The 24,270-nt window shown below is 41.1% G+C and overlaps 2 protein-coding genes across 2 annotated transcripts; one reads left to right on the forward strand and one right to left on the reverse strand.

Annotated features, from left to right (window-relative positions):
* Window positions 1–7,810: 7,810 nt before the first annotated feature.
* Window positions 7,811–8,989, reverse strand: LOC126395641 (heat shock protein 30-like). The gene has a single exon (XM_050053260.1). The coding sequence runs from the start codon at window positions 8,491–8,493 to the stop codon at window positions 7,918–7,920; it is 576 nt and encodes a 191-aa protein (XP_049909217.1). The 5' UTR covers window positions 8,494–8,989; the 3' UTR covers window positions 7,811–7,917.
* Window positions 8,990–11,418: 2,429 nt separating this feature from the next.
* Window positions 11,419–20,870, forward strand: stbd1 (starch binding domain 1). Its single transcript, XM_050053516.1, has 3 exons — window positions 11,419–11,866; window positions 14,785–15,197; window positions 16,893–20,870. Exons 1-3 carry the CDS (start codon window positions 11,599–11,601, stop codon window positions 19,707–19,709), a joined length of 3,498 nt encoding a protein of 1,165 aa, XP_049909473.1. The 5' UTR covers window positions 11,419–11,598; the 3' UTR covers window positions 19,710–20,870.
* Window positions 20,871–24,270: the final 3,400 nt, after the last annotated feature.

A 24,270-nucleotide genomic window follows, 5' to 3' on the forward strand; every position in this document is an offset into this window, starting at 1 on the left:
TCGCATGCCGGTAAATGATGCGCAAGTAAATCTCTGTATACATTCAAGTGATACTCCAGCCATTTAAAATTGCACTTCTGTCAAGTTGAGGGACTTTACAGAGAAGAAGCAAAGGAAGCAGAACTATCCCAACTTTTAGACCCTTGTATGGGGGTACGTCCCAAGTCCCTTAAAATTACTGCTAACCACCTTACCTAGTCACCTTACCTAACTGTTTAGTCCCTCCCACTTAGGAAAACATGCAAGGAGTCAGGAGTTAGGAGCGAGGAGCGAGGATTGCTGATTAAGAGACATGAGACGGCCTTGAAGATGGCGGACCTCGAACGACTTCGGGTTCAAGTAAGGAGTTAGGAGTTAGCAGTATAAAATAAAGAGACTTGGGACGTACCCTGGGTGAAGCTCCAAAAACACTGGAACCTTAATGTCCCATAATGCAACTTGATGGTGTCTTTCATTAGAGTCTCCCATATCTTGTTCAAGTTCAAACTCCACACCGCCAGTCGGCCAGGCAGATGCCACTACTCCAAGTCTGGAGGAGGAGTCTCCATGCTAAAACTGATGACATCATCATGATCATCATGATGTCATCAGGGTAATTTTCTCAAACTTTAGAAAGATCCCTCACGTCCATAAATGTTATAATAAATCTCATGCCCCTGCTTGGTAAATTCCATATATACAATTCAAATTTTCCAAATTATACCCATTTGAAAAGGTTTTTTGTTCCATGTTTTGTTTTTAATATATTTTTTTTATTTCAAAACAGTCTTTTGAACATGTAAATAATAGCAAAATGTATCTACCATACACCATTATATTAAATTATTTGATGATCTGTCTTCTACATAATTTTAAAATCCTGTCTTTTACTTGCTTAAATTTCCCCAGTGATTGTGAACTCCAGGATGTCTGACTTTGTCCCATTTTATTTCTTATTAAGAAAAGGAGAGAAAAAGTAAAGACAGTTCCCTCACAGTCTACAGAAAACTTTATATAACTGTTTTCAGGAGCTGAGTGGTTCACCCCATCATGAATAACCTGAAAATAAAACACACAATACAATAAACACTGGTACTCTCAGAACATGTATATATTTCAACATTTTTATTGTTGTTCACGCTGTCTGTAACACATCCATTCTGGCTGTTTCATTAGGTGTGATGCTGGTCATCACATGGGTAAGCACTGGCGTCAAGAGGTTTAGGTACAATCCAACCTTTGTACATGCACCAGGAACACACAACTTTACTAAAATTTAGAAAGATTACATAACTCCTCAGGAAAATATTAAATCTTTGATGAACTAAAACTTTAAATTGTGCAAAGCTGATTTTATTTGTCGAATCACTACACACTTTCTCACTCGGTACGGCACCGTATTGCGTTTGTACGAGATCTCTTTCAACATAAACAGATGCAGACAGCCACGCTCACACACGTATACACACACACGAGACTGACTCATGGGCTTTTGTAATGGCAATAAAAGCCGTCTGCTTCAAACATACCCTGTTGATTAAGAGTCAGTTAAAGTGTCTAAGACGACAGGGAAATGAGCGGAAGGATTAGGAGGGGAAAATGTGAATGTGAGGAAGGGAGAGAGCTGAAGAAAGAGTTTGAATTTGGTAAAGAAGGATGATAGGAGGATGGGGGGATGGGATGGGATGGGATGGGATGGAAGGAAAATGGGCCTGGAGGAAAGAGGAAATAAAAGAGTTAGTAAATGTTCCCATGTGTTGCCGACACTCAGCATCTTGCGGGAGAAGTGAGGAGATCAAAGCAGAGGACGGTGAGTAAAGGAGATGTCACGGCAACGCCCAAGCTAACTGTCACAGAGGGAGGGGAGAGGATGGAGAGGAGACGATACAAGGATAGGATGGAAGCAGCACTGGCATGAGAAGAGAGGAGGTGATACAGCAGAGGATGAAGAATTCCAAGGCAAACTTGGAGACATGGAGGAATGAAGAAAATCAAAGGGCACCCTCTGATATTTAAAGATCACATGAATGAGCATTCTGTCAGCACTTTCCACAAATAGAAAATAAAACAAAAGCTGGGTGACTCCCTGAAGGAGTTTCTCTCCCTCCTCCGCCCCGTGCTGCCACGTTTATGGGACAATCCGTCTATTCTTGGGACAGAAAAGCCCTGACAGCCAGACGGGAGCCAGGGAGAGACCCAAGCACCCGTGGTAATAGCTGACATTAGCTTGTAAACAACATAGTGAGAAAAAGGGGGAAAATGAGTGGGCGAGGTCATTAATGCTGCGTTATTGTACAGTGTCAGCTAATATTGTTTAGATTTTTTTTACTTGGTGATGAAAAGTGACTGGGCCTCAAGAGAGTTGGGTTGTATTTGAATATTCTCATAAACCTAGACTCATTGTTACTTCCCAGATTGTTTGAGTCAGTTGTCTTTCTGTGTGTTAAACTGGTTAAAGACATACATTAAAGACTTGGAGATCATGTGTCTGAGAAACCTCTGTTTTGGGGCTGCACAAGGGAGCTGCCTCAGTCCATAATTACTCTCACTGTACATGCTGCCACTTGTGACATCATTAGAGAACACAATGTTTGGGTCCATAGTTACGCGGATGACACACAACTGTACATCTATGCTGAGTTAATCGATGCTGCAGCCATGAACTCCATTACTACCTGTCTTTTGGCAATAAATAAATCAATGGACAATAATTTGTTAAAGTTAGATGAAGACATCTTGTCAGCCCTGAAACAAAAAGAGAAGTGCTGCTTCATAATCTGGGGAATTTGACTCCCTTGGGTGTGATCCTAGATTCAAATCTAAGCTTTAAGTCCAACATTAACAAGGTGACCAAAACATCATTTTTCCACCTCAGACACAACGCTAAGGTACGATCATTTCTAAATGAAAAAGATGCCAAGAAATTCAATCATGCCTTTTTTTTTTTTTTCAAGCTGACTCGACTACTGTAACACACTTTTTACTGGCCACCCAAAAACCACTGAGAGACTTCAAAAACTCTGCAGCTCGGCTATGAACCAGAACCAAGAGGAGAGAGCACATCGGGCCAGTCTGAGCTGCTCTGCACTGACTTCCTGTTATATTTAGAATTGATTTTAAGCTCCTCCTTGTATGCAAAGCCCTACATGGGCTGGGACCAAGCTACATTGCTAGCTCCCTTGTTAACTATTTCTTTTCAAGAACACTGCGATCATCTGCTGCTGGTTTACTGGAGGTTCCCAGAAACAGCTGGAAGAAGACTGGGGATGAAGCCTTTGTCACTCACGCCCCAAAACTATGGAACACACTACCTGTAGATATCAGGGAGGCTAGCTCGCTAAATATATTAAAAATGTGAACGTATCTGTTCACTTGAGCCTTTAACTAGCTCTGACTTCCTGATACAGGTCTGAAACTTTCTATTTACGCTTCACACTGCTGCAACTCATTTTTTTGATTTATAGTTTTACAACTCTTTGATTTTATGATTTCATTGTTTTATATCCACTGTGTCTATTTTCATGTGAAGCACTCAGTGCTTGTAGCCTACAGGGCTCGACAGTGCGAGCGTTTCACTCGCATTTGCGACTAAAAATAGCCGTGTGCGAACTGTAAAAAATATTTAGGGGCACGTGCGCATAAAAAAATCAGCCGAAGCAGCCTATATTTTTGTCAATAAAAAAATATGATAATCTAACCGCAAATGTTGGAGGAACTCCAGCCGCCTTCCCTCTTCCCTCTTCCCCGTGTGACACGGTTATGGGCGGTTTTCCACTGTCAGCACAATGAATATAAATCCCATTGTCGGCAGCGTGGAGGAGACAAGGGACCGGGAAAAGCGGTGGACCTCCGGGGAAGCCTGCTCCGTCCTCCCTGCAGTTAGGGACCGTTCGCCACGATACCGCTGCTGGGCACGGTGGAAATAAGTCCTGCAGAGTTTCAGAGGACCTGGAGAATGTTTTAGGATAGTAATAACATTATATAAGATAATCATATTGCAAAGATAATATATATAAGATAATAACATTAAAGACAAAATTAAATTGCAATACTTTTTCAAAACTTGATGATTTTACCTTTCTGTACATTTTGTATACAAATTCATTAAATAATTTTGCTTGTAAATGTCTATTTGCATCACGTTTATTACGGAAAACACATTATTTGATCAATTTACATTGTGCCCCTAAAGTTCTTTGTGCGCTCCTTACTTTTTCAACTTAGGAGCACATGTGCTCCTTGGGAAAAAAGTTAGCGTCAAGCCCTGAGCCTTATTGTTAAGTGCTTTGTGCTGCATTTCAAGAGACGTAAAGAGGTCAGACATGGACAAGTTAACACATTTCCATGCAAACTTGAAATTCAGACATCTGCACCAACTGCAGCACACCTGCTCCCCAAGTGATGATACAAAAAAATGATAATTTTTATTATATACTGAGGATTAAAAGCATTTTTAACTCAATGTTAAAAAAAAACTATAAATATGCAGAATCACGATTCCTTCCTGCATGTAGTATCACCAAAACAGAAAATACATTCAATATCAGTCCCCGAATATATGATGTTGCTTGTCATCAAACCAGAGGTAAACTTTTTGCTTACTTTAAAAATCATACAGAACCTGCTAAAAGAGAGGATCCTAAATAGGCGCTCATAGCAATGATCAGAGCCGTTTACTGGCCTAAACATGACATCTAGTGGATACTACTACACTCTCCACTCTGTCTCAGTTCTCTTTTCTTTTTTCCTTACAAATTTAAACTATATGAGGTGAATCTGTGATGTACTGTAGTGACAAAGAAAGAGAAGTCCCACCAGAAAACCTCAAAGAAAATTCCTGGTAAGTACAAGGCAAGAAAAATAAAACTTCCACTATTACTTTATTTGAACTGGAATTTAAAAACAGAGTCTTAGAATTGATAGTAACTAAGTAGATGCACAGCACACAAGAGGGCTAACATACTTCCTCTTTTAATTCAGTCTTCATTTGAAATGTTTGAAACAACATGTTTGGCCCAAGGCTTCATCAGGTTTGTTGCACAGGTGATTTTAACAAAGCTGCAGCTGTACTGAATCCAGTCAGTAGCAGGGTGAGCAGACTCCATACATGGTCATGTCCATATGCCCAACACCTGAGAACACCACATATCATACATACACCAGACACATCGCATTACATACATCCCCCAACAGATAGCTGTAAATGACCCATCATCTTTAAAATGATAAATACCATAACAGGTAATATCTCTACATCAAGGGGAAGCTGAGGGGAAGTAGCGAGAGGGGAGGAGGGAGTGTCCTGCCTTTCTTCTTCCTCAATCTGGTCAAATTGTCAAGCATACCAATACATAACAGCCCCACCCACAAGCAGGTTGATGTCAGGCAACCTTTCAGATAAACAAGCAGGTAAATCCATTGAATACTCAAGACCTTGAACGTGCATCTGCAAGCGCGCTGTCCGTTTTGGCTCATGGCCGAACTTATTGAAATTAATCTTATGAGTCAAAATGAACTCATCTGCTTTAGCAAACTCCACATAAGTTTGCTCATCAGGCTCACTGATGCTCACTGATGTAGCTCATAAGCCTTGAGGGTAGCATATCTAACTGTATCATAATCCTCACTTTCTTGATAGCTCTAAACAGAGCAGGCTTCCTGAGCCTTTCCTACCAACACACCTCGGAGCAGCAGCATCCAAGCCTGCTGAGGCCACTTAGAAACTTTTGCAACACGCTCAAAATGAGGGAAGTACTTCTCAGCATCCTTCTCCATGAATGGTGGAACCAGTCTGTATTTTTTCTGTAATAGCATTGTGTTGTTATTATAAGGGCTCTAACAATATGCTTTGCCTCCACATCCAAAACAGCTCTTAAAATGTATTAAATTGAACTTGGTAAACTTTGAAGATTTAAGAAAACATGGAATGTTGTCTTCATCAGATTAAAACAAGATTTAACTATGACACACAAATAAAAGTCTATAAGGTTATGAAAAAAAATGTATTTAAGCCTCTACTAATTCAGTAAAAACTCACGTGTCCTTCCTCAGTCAAGAAAAGTTGGACATTTGACTACTTTGAGATTTAAACATAACATGACAGGTTAAGTGCCCCAGGTGTCACGGCTCCAGTGTAAGCAACAGATGAAGGACCCAAATGCATATAGTCCAGGCAAAAGATTTTCAGTGATTCATTAAAGAAATCAACAGGTACACAGAGGATGCAGATATTGCTACAGGTGGCTGGAAAACAGAGGAATAAACCAACAATGTTAGCACAGCAACTTCAACAGGGCACAAGCAGAAATGAGCTGTGTGTAAAAGTGAGCTGATTGGGGAAAATCAAAGGCAGGTGAGCAGGTGAGGTCAGGCAGCTGCAGTGCTGATGAGGTGAAGTGGGAACAGGTGAGCCCACAATACTATGGATTTGTTTTTTTTTAATCATGCCTGCTGGGATGTTCTTGCCACATTAAAGTTTCGGCCTTGCAGCAGCTGCATGTGTCACTTTATTCTGTTCTAGTTTCACAAACTTTTAGACAAAGCAGGACAAGCAACAGCATGTGTTGAAAAAACACATTCATCACACTTAGCAGCTCAGGTTTGAAACAACAGGGAGTTTGATTATTAATTATTAGTTTATCCAATGTATCTAATTTATATGAAGAATAAGATGGGGTGAGGAGATATGGAGGGAGTCAGTGGTGTAAGCAGGATTGGAAACATTTTTGTCCACCAGTAACAGTGGCAAAATGTACCAGCCACTCGCTACCATTGCTTTGTTTTTGACTGGAGAGTGAAGCAAATTTAGCAGCCACTTGCATATTTCACCAGCATTTGGCTGGTGGCTGGTGCTAATTTCTAACCCTGCATTTAAGGCATGACAGATAAGTGAAAATATAACGGTGCAGAGGCCATGAAGAGATGTTGAGGCTGGCCAAACACTGAAAGCTCAGCCCTGAAAAACAGCCCTTTTATGCCTTTTGCCACTCCCACCTCTCAGGTGCAGCCAGGTGCTCTGACGACCCAGCCAGGCTCCTGCAAGAAGAAAACAGATCAGCATGGGAAGCCACATGATTAAAGGGAAATTTCGGTTTATTTCAACCTGTCTCCTATCGTCCTAAATTTGTTTCAAGTGACTAGTGACATAAAAATAATAGTTAGCATGTTAGCCGTTAGCCTAGATACAGCCGGGGCGCATAGTAGCGTCAGACCTGTTAAAACGTAAGTGAACGGGCAACCTTCAAGTGCAAAGTTAGTCCACTAAACAAGCTTTTTTTCCACAAAGACCGCCTCATATCGTTAGGATAAATGTCAGAGAACATATAGAAAACGACATGTAAACGTGTTGTCTTACCTTACCGGTGTGGTGCCATGTTTGTTTACCATTTAGCTCTGCTTTCCAAGTTAGTAAACTAACATGAATCTATATCTCTATTGGTGTGATCTTTGTTAGTGACATTTTTGTATTCAAATCATTTTGGATGGCTTGTTAACCCTCACTAACCTGAACTCTTAGGCAATGTTCCATCAAAATAAATGTTTCTTGTTGTTCAAACAGCAGTGCAAGCACATCTGGGCCTAAAAGTTTACTTACTGTAAACTGTTTATAGATCACAGTTGTCATGAACCAATAGAACAATGGCCAGGAGCAAAGCAGCTAAAGGAGAGTGTTCTACAAGCTTTGGCCACAAGAGGTCAGGAGTGCACAAGGTTCAAGTGGTCATATAAACACTCCCTGTGATGACTGATAATAACTGAAGGTGGTGTGTTGTTTTCATTGTTTCGAGATGTTTATTTATCACCAACTCAGACAAAAGAAAGTGGAGAATATGAATCAACTTTTTAATCTATCTGTTAAACATTTTCATGTATACAAAAGCTTATATGATTATAATTCAATCATTTTATTGAAAGTTAATCTACACAAGTTCAACAACATCATGCAGGTGAGTCCATGTTTCCAGGTGTGCCCTGTGTGCTGCTGTCATCTGTGTGTGTCTCCTCCTCCGAGCTCCTCTTGATCGTCAGCTCTCTCTCAGCCTCCTGAACACATGGAGCTTTGGCTGCCTGGATGTGGAGCTTCCCGTCTGGAGCCAGGCAGCAGGTGACGGCTTCAGGGTTGGATCCTTGGGGCAGATCAATCTCCCGTCTGAACTCCTGGAGTCTGTAAGAGTAGGAGCCTTTCCCGTCCTCCTGCTTCTTCTCTGTCTTCCCGCTGACTCTCAGCTTCATGCCCTCCTGTCTGACAGACAGCTCCTCTGGGGAAAAGCCTCGAGCGTCCAGGGTCAGGCCGAAGTGCTCTCCCTCTTCCTCCAGCTGCACGGCCATGCTGGTTTGGAAAGGCTCCGTCTCCTCCTGGATCTTGTGTTGAAGTTTGTCCATCAGCTCCAGACTGCTGCGGAGCTCCTGTAGGTTTCTCTGCAGTAGATCCTGCTGGTGGAGCAGGGGTCTGACCTCTGACCTCAGGACGCGTACAGGCCAGAGGGCTGAGTGGAGTCCATGAGAGCACAGCATCCTCAGTGTGTGTTCAGTGTCGAGTCCTCTTGTTAAAGTGTGTGTTGCTTTCTGTCTCAGCAGTGGGACTGTCCCAGCTTTTATATTCTCACTGGAGGAGCTCCAGAGTCTTCAGGAACTTTCCTGTCGTTACCACATCTCTCCACTGGGTGGGGCCATTACTCAGGAGTGCTGATGTCACTTGAATCATTCCTGTGTGCTCTTGAAATTTCCTCTATGACAGATCTCACCTTTATGTATATTTATTAATGTTTCTCTATTAATCCAAGAGGATTACTGACACCATGCGTACTATGTAGTAGCCTTTGCATCCATTATTGTATCATCTTTCTCAGATCAATGTCCCAGGCCTGCGTTTTGCCATGTTTACTGGAATATATTGATTGTAAGTATCCAGTTATTCAGATAACACAAGTGAGAGGACATGTCCATGAGAGTTAACGATATTAATAATACCAATTCATTATTAAATTTGTTACATTTCAGTCTCAAACCTTACACTACTGTAAGCTCGCTTTGAAATCAGACCAACACACAGCTCTTACAGTTTAGAAGATGCCTTAAAATGCATGTTTTTTTTATTTCCGAAAAGGATCTTCCAAGTATACGTTTTATGTGTAAAGCAGAGCCGCAATCCCTTTTTATGGGGGTAAGGGCGAACCATTTTTAATCAACCCCTCCTGCAACCCAACCCTCCAGGGAGGTCTGGGGGAAGACATTTTGAAACTGACCATTTAAGAGCATTTCAAACCACAAATCTTAGATCAGGGGAGCTCAAGGTTTTTATGACTGAGCGCCATTTTAAGGAGCCAGCATATAATTTAAGGCCACACAGGAAAAGTGCACACACTGACGTTTTTATGACATCCAAAGCAAAACAAAAACTTTATAAATCAATGGTTATATAGCCAATATCATACTCATATTGCATTTTAGTTTTCCACTTAACACATTTGAAAGTAATGAGAGTGACAGTACAGTGCTTGGCATTGATTGTATTTTCCCCACAGCAGTTGAGCAGCGACCAATGCCTCAGTGTAAAGCATGGAATGACATGCTGAACACTTAAAGGGATAGTTCAGAATCTTTAAGAGGAATTGTATGGTGTTTCTATCCAGTGACGTAAGGCAGTTACAGCGGGCCCCAGTGCGCGCTATTATGAGGGGCCCTATTACGCGCTAGTTACAAGTTATGAAGCACACACACACACACACACAGTTGACACATTAACATACATATTACACAGCAATCATCACTACATATCTGTATAAGACAAATCTACGTTTGTTAGAAAATAGGAAATTATTAGTTTAACTTGATAGTTTTTTTATTGGCAAATTATAGTTTTTTAAGTTAAGTTAAGTTCTTTGAGTTCTTCTTTGAACACGGGCGTATTTCCAGGTGGCAGTCGGGCCCCTCCACCCCATGGGCCCCAGTGCAACCACACTACATTCTCTGTCTATATTTACGCCCCTGTTTCTATCCATAGACAGTATATTACATACAGTAGATGTCAAGCGGCACGCCCCCAGTTTGGAGAAGCAGGCTGGAGTCTGACATGGAGGCTAAACAGTCTACTGCTGTGGAGGGGTCAGCAATAAAATCTATTTTAGTCACCTATAAAAATCAATATGAGCTTAAGTTTACTCTATATTAAGAGTATTTTCAGTGCTTTACCTTAATGTCAGACAGTAATTTTCAATGGGAAAATGAAGCTGTTATATTGCTCTCTTCAAAGCCAGACTCCATTGAGAAAAACAGTGATTTAACACTGTTGACCACAGGAGCTGTTGGTCTACATCTACGTCCGTCAGTTAGTTAGTTTGTGTTATTGTGTGACTTCAGCGTTTAAAAGGGTTAGTCCTGATTCAGCAAAGTCACACAATAACACAACCTGACTGATTAATCAAAGCAGTGGTAGATCAGCAGCTCCTGTAATCAGCTATGTTAAATCACTGTTTTTCTCAATGGAGTCTGGTGGCTTTGATGAGAGCATAGACGGGGCACTGAAGCGCATAACACCTTCCCCATCAAAACGGGCAGGCTGGTGTAAAAGGTAAAGGAGTCAAAATACTCTCAATATAGCATACACTTAAACTCATATTGATTTTCTTTGGTGGGACTTTTACAGGGGGCTCAAACCACTCCTTCACTGATATATATCTCCTTCAGTTTTCCAATGTCGTAGCACTATCCTGCATCCAGTAATAAGCGCTATCCTGCACCATGAGAAAAGCATTGGTGTCTGTACGAGTGCAGATGACATCACTGTACTGATGAAGGCAATAATCTTAGACCACAGAAGATCTATCATGGGGCATGAGGACAACATATGTAAGAGGGTGCCAAAAGTGGTGTCACATCTCCAGCACAGGTCAGAGTTTTTAAGTCCTAACTGTGCCATTTTACTAAGGGTCCAATAAATCCTATTGATAAGTATAAGTGTACCCTACAAACCCACTTCAAACAATCTGAACTATCCCTTTAACTGTGGTGATTCAGTGTAAAATATGTAAACTGGATCTAAAAATGAAAACATATCCAAATGTTTGGCACAGTGAAAGTGTCAAATAGATTTAATGTTGGTTTGTTGATGTGTATTTTTTTAATTACACACATCCTACAGCTTAATAAGAGACATGAAGAAACCGTGGTCACACACACACACACACACACACACACACTTGGTGGAGGTGACCATTTGTCCTGCCTTTGATGAGACTAATCCTTTCAGTATCTCTTCATGCTGTGTTGCCGTGGTTTCACTGGATCCAAATCCCATCAGTGGGATGTGTGACTCAGGCTGCAAAAACAAGTCCCTTTCCCTTTTTATGAATGAATGCCCGAGTCCCCGTGATGCGCTCAGCCAATGAGAAGCCCGCACCTGCACCGTTTGCAGCTCTGCAGCAACAAGAGGTCACTACACTTGGAAACGTGGAGGAGAGCACGCACAGCACAGCAAGGCACGGCACAGCACGGCTCGACACAGCAGCGACAGCCTGCAGCAGCTTCAGTCGGATCAGCCAGGCCTTCACACACACACACACACACGCACACACACACACACAAATACATCACAGACGGGCTTTTTCGCAGCACACCGCGATGCCGCTGAGTAACGGCAACACCGTGGCCGCGGAGAGACGCATGGATCTGGCCTCTCTCTTCTGCATGATCGGGCGCCACGGTCCCGCCGTGGCTCTGGCTGTCATTGCGGTCGTGTCGGTGCTGGCGGGTTTCATCATCTACCGGACCGTGAGGGGGAAGCGGAGGAAGGCCACCGCCGGGGACGGTGACAGCGGGAGCCCCGGAGCGGAGAAGGACGCATCGGTGATCCCTCCTGAGGAAGCACACAGCTCCGTGGAGTCAACAGGTAAATAACGGAATATTATCTATAGGTGATGGTGTCTGTATCCAACACCTCTGCCTTCAGTCATTTAGAGTAAAAACCAAGCACTCAAGTTACACTAGGACACTGGAATATTATATACATATGATCATAATACTATAAGGATACCATGTATCTACACATGTAACAGCATACTGCAGATGATATCAGTGTAAGTCATGTCTGGGTTAAGTTACACTGACACTGTAATAGATATTAAGCCACTACTAACTCTGGGTCATTGGTTAAATGTTAGGGATATTAAATAACCATAGTAGTAGGGGAGACCGGGGTTGGTTGTCACACTTTTTACCCTTGTGTGAATTGCACATCATCACCAAAACATCTTACAGTAGTCATTCCTACATTAAACTAAAGCATAAGGTCTTGGCTTGAAATGAGTATCCCTTTCATTTTTACAGCTGATTGTAACAAGAAGTAATTAACCATCAAAGACACCCTGACACATTGGGACAACTAATCCAATCACAATGTATGGGATTGGTTGTCCCTGCAGTTAACAATGTGGTTTCAGGGGGAAAAAAGATTTTAAAAACATGTAACTTTTTAATTTTTTGACACTTTCGCCACCAGAGTATTATTTTTAAGTTGCCAGCCACCACCAGCATTTTTGATCATATTCACTAATCTTTCAAGACCCACAGAATAACTTGTTCTATGAATATGTTTACAGTATTTACATGAAACTAAAGAAGAGAATGACTGTTTTTAAACACACAAAAAAACATCATTTTATTCTATTTTATTTCATTCCTTTTTATATATTCGATTGGATATTAAAGATATTAAATAGCCATAGTAGTAGGGGAGACTGGGGTTGGTTGTCACACTTTTTACTCTTGTGTGAATTACTCATCATCAAAACATCTTAGAATAGTCATTCCTACATTAAATGAAAGCTTAAGGTCTTGGCTTGAAATGGGTATCCATTTCATTTTTACAATTAATTCTAACGAGTAAGTAATGAACTATCAAAGACATTGTGACAATCAACCTCATCAATGTATGGGGTTGGTTGTGCTTGCATTTATCCAAGGGTTTTCAGGAAAAATAATAATAATTTAAAAAATAAGAATTTCAACAAAAGTGTAACTTTTTAGTTTTCTAACACTTTCCACGCCAGAGAATTATTTTTAAATTCCCAGCCACCGCCAACAATTTGAGCATATTCACTAATCTTTCACGACCCATATAATACTTTGTACTATGAATACATAAACAGTATATACATGAAACTAAAGAAGAGACCTTCTGTTTTATAACACAAATAAACCATTTTATTCTCTTATTCCATTACTTTTCTATCACCACTTGAATTTGTGCATTTTCATAAAAGAAAATTGGTACAAAAAACTTAGAAAAATGCATTTTTGTCAACAACAGTCATTTTAAAGTACAAAATTAATCTCACATTTACATTTTTTTGTTTTTTTCTCATTTCCTTGCATCAGTTCGAATTGTGTAAATGAAAATAATAGTAATATTGATAATGAAAATAATATTCTGTTTGAGGTACAGCAGAACACGTTGCCACGTTCAGTGATCTTCCAGTGTTCTGTTGTCTCATCTTGTCCATGTGTCACTGTCACCATTACAAAGATCCCGTTTCGTCCCACCAAACTCGTTTGCTTCTTCGTCCAAATCAGATTCAGAATGTTGATCAAAACAGGAAGTGTCAGAGTCTGAGGCCAGTGAACATCTCCATGGCTTGCGCAACGGTAAACTTTTCCATCGGCGCAGGCATTTGTGCTGTTCTATTTGACAAGATGTGTAACAGCGCCCTCTATCTTATAACAGTTAATACACGGATGGCCAGAATATCTTGTCAATGGCATGGAAGCGTACTGTCATAAATGATGGAAAATCTTGTCAGTGGCGGTGAAACAGTTAAGCTAGCTACCAAATGGCTTTAGCTTGCTAGCTAAATGTTGACTCAAATCAAAGCTTTTACTCTAATAAGTCCTTGATTTTTTTCTGCAAACAAAACATATAATGAGCTCATAAAATATGATGTATTGTTATAGATTAAACTACTCCACAATAAATAAAATTAACTGTGGATTAAAAGTTGAAATTGGCTCCGGCTGCAATAGACAAATGCTGCTTACAGGTGGCTGCATCCATGCTAATAACCCACTAATATAATATGTAATAAAGCAACTCTACAAAGGCTATTTTTTTTATATAAATTATGTGTTCTTTTACCTTTGATTTGTAAAGTATATTTTGTTAATATTAGTACACTGGATACAGCTAAGACACACTGAGAAAAAAATGACTAAATAAACATAATGGCTGGATTAAATAAAGCCTTAATTAAAGGAGACCTAGAAACAACAAACTACTGTCACACTGAATACTTGTGATTATGTCTTTTTGCTTAATATATTAATTTACAATTTTAATTAATTGCCTCCTATGAATGAATGACCAAGATAAAAACAAAAAAAAAACATAATAAAAAACAAACAAGACAAAGATATCGGTGTCCAAAAATAGTAGGTAGAAGTAAAACTTACATGTCCCTACCCCTTTCTTACATTTCCTCTTTTAACCCAGTTTATTTACCCCCCAATTAAATAAATAAGTAACAAACCCAGTTTATTTACAGTCCAAGTACCACCCAGTGTTACAAAATAAATATGCACTCCCCTAACACAACCTTTCCTCATCTATATATGTGCCAAAATATCTTTTTTTGTATATTTTTTTAAAATTGATTTATATTTGCACATATATTCTGCTTCCCTAGTTATAAAATCAGATATGAATTTTAAACGTACAACATCAAAATTAATTAAATACAAACTCAGTATGCTATAAATTATATTAGTGTATAGTATCATTGTAAAGTATTCTGTTTGTTTTTTTTCTTGTTATAGACGTTAGTGATGAAGGCTCATCAGACATGAAGCAGGATGTTGAGCCGATTCAGAGTGATCTCAAACTCAGGCACCGCCGTGCTGCTCCTGAGAAGAAACCTCCACTTTATTCCCCTCCTGAGAGTGACATCCAAGTACCAGCCAACAAGCGCAGCACTTCAGATAACACAGAGGAAATGGCAGCTGTGTTGGACTCATACGAAGAGACAGAGACGTATGCAGAAGAGGCCACTCCGAGCCTGCTAAGTGATACTTACACTGAGGCTGAAATGGTGGTGGAGGATGCTGTTGATTGCCAGCAGGGCGAAACAGATGACGTGATTAAGGATGTGTTGGAAGAGGTCCATGATAATGATAGCTGCTGGAAGGAGCCTGAGCCAATTAGTGTTGAGAACCACAAGGAGGAAGAGGAGGTAAGCAGCCATCTGTCTCTGTGTGAGGTTATATGCAAGCTACAGAGAAATGTGAAATTCATCAGTCGCAGTTGATCCATTTCAAATGTGTTGATTATTGAGCTTTAGAGGTGCTGGTAGGTGGTGTGATTTGTAACTTGTAGACAGAGCCAGGTCAGCTGTTTCCCCTTGTTTACATTTTTTAATGTTTTGCTAAACTAAGGCCCTGATCACACCAAGACATGTTGCAAGAAACACATTGTTGGCATCAATGGTTTTTGCACTGCCATTTCATGGCGCAATTTTTGTTTTGGCGAGCAAGCTAGTTAGCTGTAAGAGAGGTACGGAGATACTGAATCAATTTTTTAAATGAAAATAATAATAGGCCTTCCCCCCTAACAGTCGACCAGACTTTAGTCGACTAGAAAGGTAATTAGTCGCCAGATTTCATTGGTCGCTTAGTCGTGAAACTCTTTTAGGAGCTGCGCCTTGTTAAAATAAATCAAAACCTATATGATTGGACCATGTGGGAATTTAACTTGAAAGGACAGACACAGGAAGAGTCCACACTCAGCAGTCAGACAGGAGTCACATTAATTTCCAGGGCTGGTACCTGCAGTTATTCCGCAGGCTAGTTAATAACATGTCGGGCAGGAAATCCAAAGTGTGGGATCATTTTGAGAAGGTGAAGGACGAACCCAAGGTGATATGTAAACTCATCTTCATTGGTCGACTACAAACATGACGTATCATCTGAAAGATGGAAGTAGCTACATGCCCATTAGCCCACAGCGTCATTAACAGGCGGCTCGCTCAGTGTGTGACGTGCACTTGTAGATAAAATATAGGCCTATATTAATGAAGGTTCATTAGTACGGTTTTGTATTTCTCTGTAATGTAGCACAGTGTTAACAATGTTACTGATACTATTCTTTCTCACACCTTCAACTCAAACCATTGTGTTGCCCCGCCCAAAATATATAATATAATAATTAAATTAATATCATAAACATGCAGGTGACTGGTTGAGTAATGGCCCTAAATGACGACTATTGGTCGACTGGGAAAATTCTTAGTCGGAGGTAGCCCTAAATAATAATTGGCTAAAACACATCGTAGTAAAATCACAATACACACAATAAATAACACAAAGATGCACAGTGGAGACAACAACAATGGACATGGTTCCAGTAAATGGAGGTTACAAATTTAGCAAAGTTACTGTATTTGGTTTGAAAGACATTTTCTAAATATTCTTGGTTGCAGCAGCAGCAGCTCCATAGAATCTTTTCAAGGCCAATTGTATGAATTCTTTAAAAAGGGCATGAACAGGATCAGCCACAGTTTGTAGGCCATGCCTTGAAGCAACACATCCAGGTGTGATCTGGCCTAAGCTAGCCCAAGGTGCAGCTATAGTATCATATTTAGCGAGAGTGGTATCGGCCTTCAATCTCATCTAACTCTCTTCATGAAAGCAAGTAAGTGAATACCCCAATTGGTCTGAACTATTTCTTTAAGGATTTGGAGCACCAACCCAGTGGGAATATGTTTCTCTCATCTACACATCCATTTCCCACAGACCTCATTCTCTCTGTGGACCAGAATAGCACAGACTAGGAGATCAGCCACAGGCAGTTTATGTGTCTTGTGTTTATTTTTATCTACTGTCTGACAAAGTAAGACCTGAAGATGTTGACTTTCCATTCATGTGTCTAGGTGTTAGAGGCAGAATCCCAGGAAGAGGAGGACGCAACTGACAAGGACGTTTCTGACAAGACAACAAGAGAAGAGGAGGAAAACTCCCAGTGTGCTTTGAAGAGTCCAGTGCACTTTGAACAAACCCTGAATGAAAACAGCAATGATGACAGACTACAAGATGATAAAACCATAAACGACAAAGAGTCCAACTCGAAAGAGCCTGCCATTCATATTGAAGATATACCGATCCCTCCCATCTGTCATGGTGAAGATGAGGAGTTTCAGGAAGAGAGCCCAGATAGTATTGATTACAGTAGTTATTCCGGCAACACTCATCTCTCTCCAGAGGAGGAAGAGAAAAATGAGGGTGATGAGGCAAAGCGGGAGTATGAAGACCAACAGGTAATTGGTCAACAAGATGAGATCTGGTCCTCAACATCTGAGCAAGAAATAAACTTGCCATCTACACAGCAGGAGCAGTGTGATGTGACAGACAAGGTGACACTACCCAGTCAGGATAGTGGTAGGGTTGAAGATGATGATCTAGCTGGTGAAGAGGTTACAGATGAAGACGGCTTGAACCAACTTTCAGCTGCCAAATTTGAAACCTGCTCATCAGAGTTCGATGAGCAAGATGGGGAGATTGAACAAGAGGAAAATGGTCTAACGTGCGACCAAGAGGATGGTGTTCTCGACAGTGACCAAGGGGAAGAGAAAATGACCCCTGACGACATCATTGCTTGTAATGAAGAACAAAACAGTCCAAGTGTGGCATCCAGTCCTGCTGTGCCCTGTTTGAGTGTACCCATAAAAGTTGATAATCATCATGATGGCCTGTCAGGTGTCACTACTGATGCAAAAGCTCAAATCTCAGGCATTGCAGAACTCCCTGACTCGCCAGCGGATTGTCAACCACCACAGAAAGAAGATGAAATAGCTCCATCTGTGGATGAAGATGCTGATTCTACTGCTCTCGGCCCTCAAATGCCATCAAATGAGCCAGATAGTCAGTCTGAAAACAATGAAAATGGCACAACTATGGTGTCAAATAAAGAATGGGATGACCAAGTGAATGATCCTCATTTTCAGTCTTGCTACGAAGACCAACAAAGTGTCCAGACAAAAAGAAATGAAGCGGAAGAGGCAAGTGTTGCCTTTGCGCCTGACATAGTAGTTTGTGATGGTGAAATCATTACCACCCCTGTAATGGCTGAGATTTTTGACAAGGCGAGTGTTGCTGTTGATCCTGAAACGGCTGAAAACATACCATCTGTAATAGTTGAAGATGTATCATTTCCTCAGCTGTCATCCATTTGCCAAGACCAGCAAAGTGACTGCATCTGGGAAAATGAAGCTTTTGACAAAATGAGGGATCATTCTACAACAGGTGCAGCTACTTGCAATAATGCTAGCCTTACTGCACTTTTAACATCTGAGGAAAAGTCTGGCTCTGACATGTTGTCCTCCTCCCATGACCTAAAAAGTGACCACATGGAAAATAACGAAACCTTTGAAGAGACAAAGGTTAATTCTGCCATAGAGGCACCTGCTTGTGATGCCGCTGCCATAACTTCACCAATAATATCTGAAGAATCTCAGCCTGACATGTTTTCCTCCTACCAAGACCAACAAAGTACTGCTCCTGCCATGATCAAGGACACGGACAACCCCTTGTATCAGTATTACTTGCTGAATTTGGAGCAATGTCAGATGGGGGATAATGACATATCATCTGCTTGTGTTGGTGAGGAGAGTGGGATTTCAAGCATGACTGTCAGCCCTGATGCTGGTAATGAGTTTGACGTGATCTTTGAAAATATGCCCGTTCCGGTGATGAATTGTGATCTACAGTCCAAGGGACAATCAGAGGCTCAAAACCACCTCTTTGCCGATGATATAGCCTTATCCATCATTAAAGAGGAAACAGCAGGTATGGTGTTTGGGCCTTACCCATCATGTCACTCCCAGCCTACCCCCAGTCAGCTCACATATCGGACTTCTTATGAATCATTTGCAGCCAACGAGGACGTTTTTGGCCATGAGGTTGACGAGAGTTACCACAGAGTGATAGATCAGTTTTGTGTGCAGATTGCAGACAGTGTTGCTAGCTTCACAGATGAGCTGGAAAAGCAGAGGGATGTGAAAGTTGTTGTCGAGGATGTCGAGGTCAAAGAGAAGAAGGTAAGAGTAAGCGCTGAAAATAAAGACGAAACAAAAGCAGAGGAGAAAGAGGAGGACTATGAAAGGACTGAAATCAGTATCATGGAGGCAACTATGGACCATAATGAGTGGATCATGGATAGTAACTACCAAGTCCTTCCCTGGATGAATCTCTCTGCCCCGTCTTTTGCCCAAGACCACTCAAAAAACAACCAGCTGCCCACTGAAGAGTGCCAAAGCAGCTCTGTTGTAATGGACACCACTTGTACAGATACAGATATCCCACCTTCCACTGAAGTCAAACAAACCAGCACTCTCTCCCTTGTCGACGAAAACACGGAAACTAACAAAAAGGTTGTGGCGGTCCAGCCCATGACCCAGAATGTCAATGTGACCTTCCGTATCCATTATTTAACCTATTCACCGTACCAAACGGTGGCCATCACAGGGAACCAGCAGGAGCTGGGGAACTGGAAGGGGTTCGTCCCGCTAGAGAGAGCCAAGGATGGGCACTGGTCTGTGGTCGTCAGCCTGCCTGCAGAGAGCCACGTGGAGTGGAAGTTTGTGGTCGTAGACAAGGGTGAAGTGTGTCGCTGGGAGGAGTGTGGCAACCGTCTCCTCGATACAGGCTTCGGAGATGACCTACTGGTGCACAAATGGTGGGGACGCTTGTGAGAGGTGAGGTGTGAGGAAGATTGAGAGTGGTACAGTGAGCTTTGGTACTGGATACTGAACCAGATCGAGGTCAAGTTTATTGTACAGACTGTCACAAGGACCCACATGATGATACATACCTATTTATACTGTATCATATCATGAAAACATCCTAGTAAGAATTCGTTTAGCAAATTTGAGGGTCCTCAAGAGGTGTACTGTGTTGGTAAAACTGGTATACATTTGAAGGGTTAAAGGTTGAACGAAACATATTTTAAATGTCAGTGTTACATATAATCATTGTTGTGATGTTGCAACTTTTAAGTTGAACCATTTTCAGCTCAGATTCCTTGATGTATTTTGACCCACATACTTTTAACACCATGATCAGTGGGATAAAACCGTCATCTAATGGGACTTTTCTCAGAGGACTGCCCTCTAATAGCCAGTGATTAAGTGAATCTTTCAGGGAACTGAAAGGATTGCCACCAGTACACAGAAGCATTACATAAAATGTCTTCCCTTTTTCTGTGGCAGTATCTATAATTATGCAAATTGGACCTCTTTAAAAGGGTTACGTGATGGAAGTGTTTAATTTGTGTAAATGGAGATTTTATTATACTGTCCATATGCTGCTTGAATATCCCCCAACAATCTATGAGAATTAATGCACATAGTTCACTTTTACTACAGCAATAATGAAAGCAATAAATGTATATTGTATACTATATGACTGGTGTTATATCAGGTATTCTAATGTGTTTACCACTAAACTGTGATATAGTTGTAACTTCGATGCTGCTTCTATCCCGTGGGACTGTGTGCATGCAAGATTGTCCCATCATTGTTCCATGAATGTGCCTTTCAATCATGATTTTTCTATTAATTTGTCATAGTACATCAAAAGTGTGTGGTTTTTGTTTTAAAACAGCTTTGCTGGCCATCAGTTTCAATGTTTCACGACAGCTGTATTAAATGACTTACAGTATATTGATTAGTTTCTTAAAAACAACGGTCACCTTTTTTTGTCAAGTTTCAGTGCTTCATTAATTTAGACCATAGTCTTGATATCTCAGATCATGTCAGAGTATCTTGTTATGCAATACTGTGATGATAATGCTAATCTTGAATGTCATTAAGGTGAAGTTGGTTACCAAATAAACTAATCTTCCAAGTATGTCATATCTGGAATTATATGTTTGTTGTTACTTCATTGAAAGACCGGATGTCCGAAAGGCAATTGAAGAGTTTTGTTCCTAAAATGTGTCCTACTCACTAAATAATCGATAATTTGACAATCTATTTTCAGTGTTCGGAACTACTTGAATATAGGCTGGATCATTTGATGCACATAAAGTCGATTTTTTTTTTCCATAAATTAGCAGTCAAAGCACATAAAAAAATATCAACCAAAATGTACCTAGTATGGTCTGTACCAAATCAATTTTATGTCATCATCATTTTGTCCACTAATATTCATATTTTACACCAGCAACTCTCTGAATATGTAGTTTGTTTGAGATAGGACATCTATGCCTTCAAATCACTATTACATTGTCACTTAGTGAGAAGATATTATTTAATATAGGAATATGTATTTAGAAAGGAGACTCCGGTCCATTTGTGAGAGAGTCCATTTCAAATGCTCATTATTTTAATTCACTATGGCAGATTCCTCTCTATTGTTTCTCAGCCAAGCACCAACATGCACAAATGATGTGCTCTTGCTCTCTAAATTCTGGTGAATCATTAACGTCTGTCGCAACAATTGAACAGCCAAACACAGACAGATTCAGTCTCGAGGGGTCTTGTGAGGTAATGCACTGAAAAATCTTTGAACTGATGCCTAAATCTACCTCCGTCTCTGTGATTCAGACCAAAAGCCAAGACCATGACCTTGTTCCGAGTCCAGCTGGCTCCAAGGTGGCTCATGCAGAGAAGGCGTCATTAGCAGGCGTGTTTTCATGCCAGCTTGTCAGCTCCACTCAGCTCCGCGCTGAAGGTGACTTCACTGCGTCTGAAAAAGAGGGAGCTCTTCATCTTCCAGTACAGTACAGGGACTCTGGATGGTGAATAGTGCATGCTCACACATACGCATGCAGAAATTCAAAGTTATGCCGGCCCTGTAAATGATTCATCTGCACTGCAGGGTGCAGCAGGGTTTGTGAGGTTATTTTGGAGGATAAAACCAAATGGAAGCAGTGTTGAAACGGAGGGTGGGGGATGGCACTATTGGAAAATGTTAGTTTTGGCTAAATCCCAATACTCCTCTTGCCCCTACCTCTTAGCCATTACCCGTCCATTTTGCACGTTCACATCCAGAGGTAGGGTGTTCACATTCTTGTTGGGATAGAGGGAGAGGGCGACGTGTTAGGTCTACAAACTGAGGTTTTTCAGAGGCAAACATTAAGCTGACCACTACGAGAAATCATCGACAAGATGGCTGTATGAGCAACCAAAGAAACCCACAGATGTATTTCCTTTGTTAGGAAAGTTTTAAAAACTACAGTAACCTTTGTGTTATCTTAATCCATTTACCTTTAACAAGCATAACCAAAAAATACTTTGTATGCCAATATTTCAGGAGCTAACTAGCTATAGCTAACGTTACATAGATATTGCCAATTGGTGCATGACAGCCCAACATTGTAACATATTTCCATGTTGCACTGCCCCCTATTGATGGCATTTAACAAATTTGCTGCACTTTTTACTGCTCCACTAATATCAGCGCTTTTTTATTTGATGACTTGTTTGATTGATTGATAGTCTCAAGTGCTACATCGTAGGCTACTGGACTTGCTTGAGTTTTTTGTTTCAGTTAATAGTGTGAAACTTAGGGTGCTTTCACACCTGCCCTGTGTGGTTTGGTTCAATCGAACTCAAGTTTGTTTGCCCCCTAAGTGTGGTTTGTTTGGGCAGATGTGAACACAGCGATCACACCACCAAAACAACCGGACCGAGACCTTCTTGAAGAGGTGGTCTCTAACAACCGGACCGAGACCTTCTTGAAGAGGTGGTCTCTATAAATGAACTCTGTTGCAGTTTGTTTATGGTGAGAACCAACTGCAGTCACATGACACATTGCTTGTGTTAAACATGAGCATGTTACAGTCCTGGAGGATTATTAATGTGCACCTCCTCCTGTACTGCCTTAATATGCACATTCAGCACATCCAATGCATCAAAACATTGTTTTCTAGTTGGAGCCGCGCCTCGTTTTCAAACTGTATGGTTTGACTAAAATGAACAATGACAGCAATATAGTCCACGATGAGCAGCGCTAAAATCAACCTGCGTAGTTGTCCCTCCATTGTGACATTAGAAAGTGTCACATTTATCTTGCAAGTGTACTCTTCTTCAACGTTTGCTTTACTTCCTGGATTTTTCCCACATGGAAATTCTGACCAATCAAGAGCAGCTTTCTCACACAAGGCATTTGATCTGGTCCTCTTGTAAATGCTGCCGTGAGAACACGAACCAACTCTAGGCAATTACACAACTTTGTAACAACATGAGTCCCTGATTCAGACCAAAGCAAGACAAATCTAGGGTCTGAAAGCAGCCTTAATTTATCAACAAATTGTGGCAACCGCAAAAGGATGCATATAGCCGGCAACACTCATCGCGTCTGTTTATGTATGTATGAAAACGCCAGCATCAACAACTACCCATGACGCATCCTGGTGTTGAAGGACTATACCATTTCATAGACCTAAATTTTAACCGCTACCCTTGTAACTGTTCCAAGCGATAAGGTGGCACTCGAAAATGAGGGGTAGGGGTAAAAATAAGAATCCATAAATTAGATGTTAATGGTTCACTGGCAGTCCAGCAAACAGAGGAATTCAGTGTAAGTCTGGCACAGTGATTACTATATAACGCACTCATTTTGGCAGCCTGATCAGAGGAACTAACACGTCAACTGTGTGCACCCACATGCAAATCTGACAATCTGTGAAACTTAATCCCTGCTGTCGTTCCACATTTGGAAGACCCCTCTCCATCCAAAGTGACCAACACTTATGAGCGCCTCTTCTCGGGTGCTGGACCCTGAACCTTTGCAGCATGAACACCATGCACCTTCTAGCCAAACACGGCCTCTGGGACTCATTTGACTCACTTCAAATGGGGTCAACACAACTCTGCCCAGGTGTTAGTCGCGTGATTTCTGGGGTCATTTCTATTTCAAAACAGGAGTTCGGGGAACTTTTGCCTGTTTGCCCCTGTACAGAGAGCCAAATGTAACAAAAGATGATGTTATACAGAGGCTGTGTTTACACTGCAAGCCTCAGATGTCCGAAATATTTACTGTGTAACTAACCCCACCAAACTAGCCAGTTTTGGACAGAATTCCTGATGAAACACCATGACAGGAAGCCAGCAGAGGTTATTGGTAATTTTAACATGATCCCCCAGGTCATGTGTGTTAGCTTTGTGATGTGTAAATGCAGCAACCCCCCTCACTTGTGCTAATGCGGCAGCTGAGAGTGTGTGCACTTTCTAAGGTTGAAGGTAATCCTTTATTTAGACCCGGGGCTTACAACTGACACCACTCATACTCTACTTATAGATAACTCTC

Source organism: Epinephelus moara, chromosome 9 (assembly GCF_006386435.1).
Source record: "Epinephelus moara isolate mb chromosome 9, YSFRI_EMoa_1.0, whole genome shotgun sequence".
Classification (NCBI taxonomy): Eukaryota; Metazoa; Chordata; class Actinopteri; order Perciformes; family Serranidae; genus Epinephelus; species Epinephelus moara.